At 43.2% G+C, this 11,811-nt stretch overlaps 1 protein-coding gene across 2 annotated transcripts in view; it reads left to right on the top strand.

Annotated features, from left to right (window-relative positions):
* The first annotated feature begins 400 nt into the window (after positions 1-400).
* LOC110594314 (myosin VIIA and Rab interacting protein) overlaps positions 401-11,811 on the top strand; it is a 339,915-nt gene continuing 328,504 nt past the window's right edge. For both annotated transcript variants that reach the window (XM_021705851.1, XM_021705850.1), the window contains exon 1: positions 401-510. In XM_021705851.1, coding sequence (XP_021561526.1) covers positions 401-510 — 110 coding nt within the window. The remainder of the gene's footprint in view (positions 511-11,811) is intronic.

Below are 11,811 nucleotides of genomic sequence, written 5' to 3'. Positions count from 1 at the left end.
TACTTAGAATTTAAAACTTCAAGTCACAAAAATCTAGAATTTTTGGATCCTGTCTTTTGGCATTTTGTGGAAATCCACACTAGCCATCTTGTATGCTTCATTGTGTTGAAAAAAGTAATATATGTATTTTTTTCTAACTTAAGGGTTGGGTGGGATGAATGAAACTGGCAGATACTCAGGTACCTTCTCTCTTTCTCTCTAGCCTTGCCAAAATCGTCTGTAAATGTTTGATGAATATGAGAGCAGAGCAAGATACTATCTTAGATCAAGCTGTATTCATTCTGTGTTAATGACAAAATGGGTTGATTTTTGTCCCTTAGACCTTTCCTCTTGCCCTCAATTTGTGGTCTCTCCGTGATTTCTCAGGTCTTGTGTCATCGTCTGTGCTTGGTATTAAATCATGGGGAGGAAGCTGGACCTGTCTGGTCTGACCGATGATGAAACGGAGCATGTTCTCCAGGTGGTTCAGCGAGACTTCAATCTTCGAAAAAAAGAGGAAGAACGGCTAAGGTGAGATGCTTCTATTGCCCTCCTGGGTACCATGAGACAGCATTCCTGAGGGTGTTCCTTGCTGCTAGCCCTAAGTTTGAAGTCTTTATGTCATGTACACACACTTCTGTTTACAGGAAGAATGCCCTGTCCTCTGTAGAAAGGTTCACCAGCGTCAGTGCTGGGCACCGTAATGTCAGTTCAGAAATGTGACTGTTCACACTCCCTGTCAAGGTTTTCTTTGGGTTGCTACCCTCTACATTTTTAGCTGTAGGAAGTTTGTAATGACAGTGGCTGTTTTGAACTTGTTCCTGACTTTAAGTTTCCTGTTGGCAGGTATTACTGAAGAATAACCAAAGTGTTAGGTGAACAGTTCTTGAGAGAATTAGACTCACACGTGCACAGTCTTCTGCTAGAGAGCTCAGCTCCTGTGATACAGGAAAAGAGCTCAGAAGACCTGGGACAGGGAAAGGGCCCACTATACCAGGCTGCGATCACCTGGCCCAGCACCACCCTCCTCATTTTATAGAGGGAGAAACTGAGGCCCAGAGAGGAGCCCTTCTGACTCTCCCATTGGTATTTCCTTGTGGAATGTTCTGGGAAGTACCCCTACTGCTGTTCATTTGGGTAGAGATATCTAAATGTGGAAGAAGTCAGAGTGACCAAAATGAGGTTATGTGTTGGGTCTAGTATGTTGGAACTAGATGGTAAGTCATCATTAGCTGTCCTCATTCATCCGTCTGTTATCCCTCGGGATTGCATGGGTTTATCATGGTACCATCTCCTTCCTTAGCCACGGAGCTCAAAACTCCAGTCTTTGTAATTCCTCCCATGACATGGTCCCCACACAGGGCTGGGCCAGGCACTGTTGATTCTGCCTCCTCACCTTCTGTCCTGACCTTCCCCGGGTCTAGCTTTTATCACTGTCATCCTGGGAATTGCCGTAATCTTAGGACCTTCCGCCTCCACTCCTCCAAATAGCCAGGGTTGTGCCACATCTGAGCCCCAACCGGGTCCTCTCCCACTCAGCTTCAAATTGGTGTGGATTGTTTTCCTTTTCACTTGGGATACCTCAGACTTTCTGTTTCTTTACAGTATTTCCTCCCTTACTAGATGATAAGCACTGTGGTATAATCATCTTTGTTTTTACCACGTTTTGTTTGTCTCTCATATTATCTGTATTCAATATGTGCTTGTTAGAAGGAAGACAAAAAAGCCCTGCTAATTAAGTAATTAATTGATTTGTAGACCATGTGGCAGGCACTGTTCAATCTGTTGGGTAAAAGGTGAGCAAAACCATTCTTTGCTCCATGGAGTTTCTATTCCAGAGCTGAGCTGACAAATACCATAGCCACAACTCATGGGTGGTGACCGAGCACTTGACATGTGGTGAGCCTGAATTGGGATGCACTGTAAGTGTAACATACACACCAGATTTCAAATTTAGTACCAAAAAAGGTATAATATCTTATTAATAATTTTATATTGTTTCACTTTGAAATGCTCCTGTTTTGTCTATATGAGGTTAAATAAAAAACATAAGTAATTTTCCCTGTTTCTTTTTATTTCCTTTAGTATGGCTACTAGAAAATTCAAAATTATGTATACGTCTCACATTATGTCTCTATTGGATAGCGCTGCTCTAGAGGGAGGAGAGGGAGGGGAAATGAACAAATAAAAATATATTTATATATATTCGATAGTGGTGAGATCCATGAAGAAAAATAAAGCAGGGAAGGGGGCAGACCCTGGTGTGGGGTGGCAGATGCTGTTTTTCCATGGGCTGCTCAGGGAAGACCTCTCTGGGGACATTTGGGCAGAGATCTGAAAGAAGCGAGGCAGGAAGCTGTGCTGCTCTCTGGGGTGACATGAGTCAGAGCAGAGGGAACCACAGATGTTACGTTTCTGACTCAAAGACATGCCTTGTCTGTTTTCTGAGGAGCCAGGAGGGAATGAGCCAGGGAAGCGTTGTATGGAACACAGTCTCAGCAACAGCCTGAGCCCAAACCTTATAGTAAGTAGTGAATCTGTGGGAAAGCCCTGAATCTTACTCTAGCCTGAGGAATCACAGAGTTTTCAGCACAGGAGTGACATGACCTGACATCTGCTTTATAGAGTCACTGTGGCTGCTTCGTGGGGAAGACATCATAGAAAGGCAGGACAAGCAGCTTAGGAACTTACAGGAGGCAGCAGTGCAGGTGAAAGGTTGTGCTTTCTCAGAGCAGGGGAGGGGCAAGGGGTGGTGAGTGGTGGTCAGATCCTGGAAACATGTCAAAGGTAGAGCCTGTAGGATTTGCATTTCCTTATCGGGATAGGAAACGTAAGAGGGAGAGTCAGGGAGGACTGTGAGGTTTGTGCCTTGGGCTACTGGGAAAATGAAATTGCCTTTCACTGAGTGGAAAGACTGAAAAGCAGAGAGTTGGCAGGCAGCTGGAACTGAGCTCTGTCTTAAATATCTTCAACTTGAGATCATTTTTAGACATCCAAGTAGAGATGTCAAGTTGGCATTTGTATATTTTCATCTAGAGTTCAGGTGGGAAATCCAAGCCAGAGACAAAAATTTTGTAAAGGAAATGGTCACCAAAGGTCAGGAGAGTAGGCAGAGCTGGGGCATACAGTACAATGCCAGTCAACACTAAGACTGTTTGGAATTTGTGGCCACTAATTTACATTGAGACCAATTTCAGCACAGTAGTGTGTGTTTCTCCTGCATGATTCAGCTTCTCTCCTCACCAGGACCATCAACAAGAACCATGTCTCCCTCAGTCTTGTGTCCCAAGCTCTGGGCACTGGGCCTGGCCCACAGTGGACGTGCCCTAAGTATCTGTGGAACAGATGGATAAATGTAGATTGTCTGTCAATCTATATGGCCAACTTTATGTGTGGCTTGAAGAATCAGTCTTACTATTTTCTAGGAATCATTAAGACCATCTGTGTATCATGCTTCATCTCCTGGAAACTCAAATATGGGTAAGCCACAAACTTACCTAGTGTTTTCTGATTGTGGACACTTGTCTTAGCTCCACTGAAGTCACATGCAAGTCTCTGTAGAAGACTTGCTTTATGCTTGGTTTGGGGAGAAGTGCTTAAATGTAGTGAGGTTGCCATTGCACTTGAAGTGGGCGCCTTCTTTCTGTTGAGGTCATGTGGTCTTAGTAGCTTAGTAGTCAGCAGCTCTGCTGCAGTTCCACACAAATGCATGATCATGGGAACCTACATGTATTGGGGAAAGAATGATACTTGACGCCACCAGTGTCTAATGAGGAGTAACCCAGCACCTCTTCTGGTCCTGGGAATGGATGGTTTTCCTCTGAAGACAGCCATCACTGCTGTCCCTCTACCCATGGCCCAGTCGACATGCCTTCCTGGGTGCCTACCAAACTCAGAATGATTTTGGCATAGGACCTTACTGTTGGATAAGAAGAGGTTGAGACAACACCACCTCAAAACCAATGAAATCAAACATTTGCCCCACCTTTTCCGTATTACTTGGATTTAGGGTGCGTTGGAGAGTCTAGGAAGCTGTGTTATAGCAGGCATTTTTGAATTTTTTAATATTTGCTTTAATGAATGTAAGACTCAGAATGGAGGATTTTTAATTTTAAAGTTTTAAATTGAATTACATGTCTTTTCTCCTGACCAGCTGTTTTTTACTTACCTAGTTTCTCAGATGAGCTTTCGTGGGGGTAGCTCTTGGGTGTAGAGGTTATACATTGTTTCTGATGATCATCAGTGTGGACATAAAGTGTAGTAAATACATAGGTGGTAGAAGTGTGAATTAAATGTCCTCAGAACATAAGGAGAGGTAGTGGGGCTGAAGAACTCAGTACAATTAGGTCAATGAAATGAATTCACAAAAAGAGAACTAAAAGGTGTAAAGCAGTCACTGAGAACTGGCACTGCCCTGGGTACTCTGCAAATTCGTCTTATTGACTCCTTGCAGGAGTCCTTATAAGGTGGATCTCCATGTTACAAGGAAGAACCTGAGCACAGAGAGGTTGTAAGGCTTGCTCAGAATAGCACAGTTCATTGGGGATAGAGCCGGAATTTTGTTTCCCAAATTCTCTCAGTTATATAGCCTCAATTAAACCTTTTCAAACTGCCTCCCTCCCTTCCTTCTTCCCTCTCCCCTTCTCTCCTTCCCTCTTTCCTTTATTCTCTCCTTCCTCTCTACCCATTCCCCCAACCCCTCCCTCCCCCTGCCCTTGCTTTCCCTTTCTTTTTTCTTTCTTTTTTCTTTCTTTTTTTGTGGTTAGGATTTTGTTTAACCAAGAGATAGCCAGAGATGGTGAAGAGAGCCTTGTTTTAGAGTTTGGAAATGTGAGTTTGGGTCTTAGCATGAGCCCCAACCTTTGGAAACACACTTAATCTTACTTCAATATAACTTGCTCCTCTGTAAAATGGGACTAGAGGCACCTGCCCTATCTAGTCCATTATGTTGTCATAAATACTGAAATAAGTGATGTATTTAAAAGTGTTTTATGAGTTGTTAAAGATACATGAGGGTAAATGGGAGTAACTGACATAGATAGGAGGAAAATGTTGGCAGGTAGTGGAAGCACCATGATTTGGGGGAGTCTTCCAAGATGGAGAGCTAGGATGGCATCCTCATGAACTGGAGCAATGGGGAGGTAGAAGAGACAGTCTGCACCTTCAGCCAGGATCTCTCTCCTGAGTTCAGGCCAGTTGCCCTCAAGTTTGCCCTTGAGAAATGGGAGCACAAGCCTTCTGGATGGCTCTCTCAGACATCCCACAGGTACCTCAGCCTGCCGTGCCCAAACAGTGCCCTCTCCCAAGGGGTCAAGGGATGGGGAGTCACAGACACTGGCCTGACTTTGCAGACCAGCTGGCTCACTGACCTTCAGCAGGAGGAGCCCCAGGCTTTTCAGGGCCATTGGGATCACACAGACACACCTGGGAGGTCCCATATGGTTTAGTGTGCTCTGGACAGACTTAAAAAATACATAATTACAGTTTGTTTTTAAAGATGAAGTTCACATATGCACATAGCTGACATGTATAGTTGAAGTTTGACAAATATATACAATTATAAAACATATACATAATGTATATATACATTATATATACAAATATACATAATGTATAGAAAATATACATAAATGTAACCAGCACTCCCACGAAGATACAGAACACTTCCATCAGCTCCAAAAGCTCCCTGCCTCCAATCAGTCCCCATGCCTCAGTGGTAGCGACAGTTTTGGTTTCTATCAATGGGTGGTATTCCTTAGGATCTGTTTTTTTTTTTTTTTTTTTGCTCAGCAAGATGCCTTTGAGATTTATCCATGTTGTTGCGTGTGTCAACAGTTAGTTCCTTTATATCACTGGGTTGTGCTTCATGGTATGTTCCGTGCTCTCACAGCTTGTGGACCCATTCTCCTGTTAATTGTACCATGGCCAGTTTTTAGCTGTTACGAACAAAGCTGCTATAAACATTCTTGTCCAAGTGTTCATTTCTCTTGAGCAAATACTTAGAAGTACAATTGCTAGGTCTTAGGGAGGTACACACAAGTAGAAAGTATAAAAAAACCACTGTGTATCCACACCACTTACAGCAACTACCAGCATCCAAAGCCAATTGCAGACATCATGTTGTTTTGCCTCAAAATACTTCATCATGCATCTCAGAAAAGGCATTTTCTTACATAGCATAATGCATTTTAACAGCTAACAAAATTAAATAATTCCTTACTATCCTTTAATATCCAGTAAATTTATCCAATGATCTTTTTTAAAAAGTCTTTTTACAGTGAATGTCTTCATGTCAGAATGGAAACAGTGTCCACTCATTAATTTAGCCATTTTGAATTGAAAGTCCCTTAATTTTGTTATGACTTCTGACTTAAATCAGAAGTAAAGAGTGGTACTGGGTGTCTGCGGGAATAGTTTTGACTTGTTCTTGTAGTCAGGCAGAGTTAGAGATGGAGCTTAGTTTTTATTTTGTTTTGTTTCTGTTTTTGTGTTAGAGTACAAGTGAGGCAGGGGTGGGTGGGAACAGGGAGAGGGAGAGAGACAACCTCAAGCAGAATCCACACTCGGTGCAGAGCCCGACACAGGGCTTGATATCATGACCCTGAAATGATGACCCTGAGCCGAAATCAAGAGTCGGGCGTTCAAACAACTGAGCCCCTGGCTCAGGCGCCCCTGGAGATTAGTTGTGTTATAATTTTCCTCTAAAAAGGTCTTTTTTCACAATTTGTTCCATTGGTCTCCCTTCAAATTCTATTAAAATTTTCTTTTAAATCCATAACTTGTGTTCTTTTTCTTTTCAAAAACCATGTATTTAGATTGAATGGGATATTTTAACAAATGTAGAAGGGACAGCATGATTGTCATGGCAGGTGAGTGGAGAAGGGCACCGTGAGAAGTGTTGTAGACACCATTTTTTCTAGGACTCCCAGTCAGTGGCAAGAAGAGTTCTGTTCCCCACTCCCCTCGCCCCCATCCCATCACAACCGGGATGTATACATCAGCTTCTGTGTATATGCATACTCATAGGTCTTACTATGTAAAGAGATTCTGTGGACTCCATACCAGTAAGATTATGTGCTTTCCCAATACTGGAGATGTGGGGTGTTGAACATTTAATCCCATTAAAAGCTATATGTAGAGTGGGACTGTTTGGGGGAAGACCGAGGACTGGATGGGCCTGAGGATGGTAGACATGCAGTACCAGACAGTGGAGGGGTCCTTATTTACAAGTTCAGTAGAGTGAGTGCCGATTGCATTTCTCCAAGACACACAACAGCATTAGAGCTATGGATGGAAGATGTTGGAGAACAAAAGACATGTTGATTTCTGCTCCTACCTCCAGGGACCTAATCTAATCAGGAAAATGTGTAGAAAATACACATTATACTTGGTTAGTTTTATTCTTTTTCTTTTTTATCAGATGATTTCATGCAAATTTAGAAATCAAAATGGTAAAGAAGACCTTATAATGAAAAGCACATATCCTCTGCTCCCTGTTGAATTGTTTTATTCTCAGTTCTTAGTTCTTGGTCTTCCGGGCATTACCTCCATAAACCTAAAGAGCATGCTTATGTTGCTATTTCATAATTAATGAATTAATTTTAGACATTCTTTCAATTCTCTGCTCTGAATGATTGGGGTTTCACTCACTTACTCTACCATTACTTTTTGTTTCTTGATGTTTCTTATACTTGTTCCTTGATATTTCTTGTATTAACTTTGGCTTGGTTTTCCGTTGGTGGTCGTATTTCAAACTTTGAGTCTCACTCCATCAACTTTTGCTATCCCTTCTTGATTCTGACCATGCAAATGTGCATATCGGTGCCCTGCCTTCCCTCTACCGCTCCTTCCACTTTCTTTATCTCACATCTGTCCCTGTGGTACCTTTACTCTTACATATCCAAGCTTGAGTCCATTCACACGCTGTTCTGCAAACATATTTGAGCCTCTCCAGTTTTGTTCAGAAGTTGACTCAAATGTTGAAAATCAATAAGCAGCCTTAAGTAATTATGATGGAACATATTGTCTGTGCTCCCTCTCCTTTTTTAGAACTTTGCTGAAATCTGTAGGTGGCTGATTGTTCTCCTCCTTTTCTCTTTACTTTTATAAATTAATTGCACTTTTATTTCTTTGCTGTCATTTTGAAGTAGTCTTAGGAAGGAGGTGAGGCTGCTAAGTGTTTGCTTAGTCTGTCATCTGGATTTGCTAGTCAGGGCCGTGAGGCCCCTGGGGAGGGTGCAGAGATGAAGAGCACTCCAGTGTGCGACATGAACCCAGAGCACCCTCTCAGTCAGGCAGATGCAGATGTGAATCCTTCTACCACTTCTTACCTTAGGCTTGTTACCCAGCCTCTGAGCCTCGGAGGTCAAAATGAGTCTGGGAGAGACTGGATCATTGCTGTACATGAACACTGTCTATCCTCAGGAAAATTAACATTTCTGGAAAGTCTGCCCTGACTTTCACTTCACCTCTGTGGATAGAGCCTTGGGAGGGAGAGGAATCAATCCATGCCATGGACCGTGTTCTTGCTGTCTTAGATCCATCCCCAGGTTCCATAATTCCAGGCATCAGTGATGCCCACTGAGAGACACACCCTCTCATGGATTTCAGGTTTCTACATTTTTCTTGGCTTGATTGCCTTCTCTGCTTCTAGTGTTGGTCTCTTTGACAGAGTAAATAGGGTTAAATATTATTGTTTTTGTACAGGATTCAATGAGAGGAATAAATGAATTCGTATAAAAACTCAGTATATTCAGTACTGTCTGCTATGATGTGCCCTAGTGGCTAATGAGATTCATCATCAGCATATGAAGTTTCTCTGTTCCCTCCTTTCCTCAGTTATGCAACTCCTGAAAAATCTTTATAGAGTAGAAAAAAATAACTAGACATATATGCTGCATTGAAGGCCATGCTGTTCCAGAAGTCTTACTCAACCACTTTATTTCTTAGAATTTGAGTTTCTGGGGACAGTGGGAGTGTGGGAGCCCCAGCCAGGGTCAGTGTGGTGTCTGTAGCAGCTCTGAGCCTGGCACCAGGCACCCATGGAAGTTTTGGGCCAGCCGGGATTTTGATGACATCATTTATGGCAGCAGTAAAGCCTTAGAGGGGGATTGAGGCTGTGATTGGGAGGAAGAAGTGCTAAATATAGCTTCCTAGGCTGTAGGCAGACTAGCAGACAGACCACCACAGTGCAGTATAGCTGGAGGTGGGGATGGCCAAGTCTTGTTGCCTTCTTTGTTGGACTCCACATGCTTCCCAAATGACTCAGGTCCAGGAAGCCTGGCATCCATTTGAGCATGCCAGGCTCCCTGTGGTAGCCCACAGAGGGCACGGCCACAGACTTGCACATTGTCCCTACTCAGGGGCTATGTTTGCTATGTACTGGGCATTTGGCTGGGTGTTCCCTTCTTTTCATCTGCCTTTCTGTGTTTCTGGCATACTTAATTGTAAGAACTTCTTTTTCTTCTGTAATGTAGCATATCGCGATGTTCTGTTAATATCTGCTCCGATAAACAGATTAAATTAGTAAAATAAATAAATGAAATGCCATCTGTATGGTAGAGATAGAGAGTGCTCACCAAATATTTCATGTGTTCTTGCATATTTCCCAGCCTCCCCTGCGGTTAGGTCAAGGCCATGTAACTAGGTCTGGCCAATAGGCTGTGGGAGGAAGGGTATGTGTCACTGCTAGGCCAAGGCACTTAGAAGCTGATATTCCTCCCTACCCCTGCCTGCTGTGGGGACCATGGAGGCCTCATGTTGAGACATGGCATCACCAGATGGACAGAGCCTGCTCTCTAAGACATTCGATGGAACAGGGGTTCTGATGACCAGCAGGGGACTTTATGTGACAAAGAAAGAAACTTTTGTTGGGTGAAGTCACTGAGGACTTGGGGTTTATTTGTTATAAAAACATACTCTAGTGTTGCTTTGACTAATAGTTTCTGGGAGCTCAAAGGGACGCAAGGATTCATTATACTCCACCCTTGGCTTTGCCGCTAAAGAGGCAGGCTTGGAGGGTGCATGGGCAGATAATGGTAGAGTCTGGCCAAGACCTGAGGTTCCCAGTGCTAGGGCTCCTGGTCTTCTTCCACCATCTGGCCCCTCGTGTAGTAGAAGATACCATGGAAAGATCTTCAGACGTACAGTAGAATCATAGTTTATATCCTATGATTTTATATTGTCAGGCACGTTTACAAAGTGGTTTTAAAAAGTGACTGTTAATTGCACAGTACTCTGGTGTTCACACTGAGTCCTGGAAGCACTTATGAGATAGCCACAGCCTTTAAAATTTCTCATTTAATACATGCTTGCCAGAAGCTAGTTAGCATCTGGATAACTTCCAAAGATTTGCTGGTGCTCTAGTGGACTTGGTCTGTGGTGGAGCAGGGGTTAGATATAATGAAATGGTTTCCTGTAACTGCAACTGGCCATTAATTGTCAGGGTTTGCTGAGCTGACAGTGTACTTAAGCCTACCATGGACAGTGGGGCCAGGCTGGGCCAGGCCAGGGGAAGGAAGGGAGGGAAGGGGCGAGATGCGCAGAGCACTTCCTGCCTGTTTTTTTCTGAGAGGCTTGGTGATGATAGTATGCAAGCTTCTCCCCCTTTCCCCATGTTAAGGAAAGGGAACCAAATTCACCTGGACACCTGCTTCCTGCTGTCTCGATGGTCTCAATTGCTCACTTGCTGATAGGACCTGCCCTGCTTTGCCACTTGGGGGGAGGGCAGCATTCCACCCCCCACCCCAAGAGTCAGGTCTAAGAGTTGTAAGGAAATATGTAAGAGGTGCCAGGCATGTGGAAGGACCACTGCAGGGAAGTGAAGCATCTCCCCAAACTGGAAATGGTTTGTGTTTCTAGTCTGTTATACAGACACTCCTTTGAGGATTAATCGGCATTTTTTTAAGAAGAAAGAACACGGTGCTTTTAATAAAATGAGTTAGTGATCTTTCTTCATTCAAAATTCATTTTAACTTTAAACAAATTAAAATTTTATTATAAGAACTTAATTTTTCAAGATGTTTCTTTTTCACAGAGTAAGATGCCTTTGTTCTCAGTGTCTTTTGTTGGGACACTTAAATTGATCTAAAGAATTAACAAATACTCCTGGTTATATCCTTCTATGAAGCTGGAAGTCACTTGGAATAGATGTGCCCTACGGTTTATGAAATAACTGAGCATTCACAGAGTTCCTCTGCCTGACATCTCTGCACTGGCCCTTTGTAGCCCTTGAGATTCCACACTGACACTGCAGCATTAGCCTGTCTAGTTAATGGATCTGCCATCTGGGAGGGGATAGCGGGAATTCCTTCCTCTGCATCGGTAGATCAGATTAACGAGCCAGTCACCTGGCCGTGCTCTGAAAGAACAGCGCACAGAGCAGGTATGTTTTATAGTGGAGTGGAAGGTCTGGTGTGGCACTGTTTGAGAGTCTCTTTGTGATGGGGGAAGACCCAGTAGGAGTCAGAACTGGGAGACGCCAGGAGGGAGCCTGGGGTCCTGTGGAGGCAGGTGTGGGGACCTCAAAAGGGAATAGGAAGGGGAGGGTATAGAGTATCAATCTCAAAGCTAGAGGGAGCCTCCCAAGATTTTTAAAAAGTTTCCTTTTTGTTTATTTTTGGAATTTTTATTAATAATGAAAAGGTTAAATATGCTAAATCAAAGCTGTTGGATTCATTTATTTCAAAATCATGGACTTAATGTCAGTACTGTCCTGGGCAAACGTAAAGGGGATGAAAGGGCAGGGGGAGAGAGGGAGAGGCTCACAATTTTTCTTTTAATTTTATTTATTATGTTATGTTAATCACCATACATTACATCATTAGTTTTTTT

The sequence above is a fragment of the Neomonachus schauinslandi genome, chromosome 1, assembly GCF_002201575.2.
Source record: "Neomonachus schauinslandi chromosome 1, ASM220157v2, whole genome shotgun sequence".
Classification (NCBI taxonomy): domain Eukaryota; kingdom Metazoa; phylum Chordata; class Mammalia; order Carnivora; family Phocidae; genus Neomonachus; species Neomonachus schauinslandi.
This window is presented reverse-complemented; position numbering and strand designations above follow the sequence as displayed.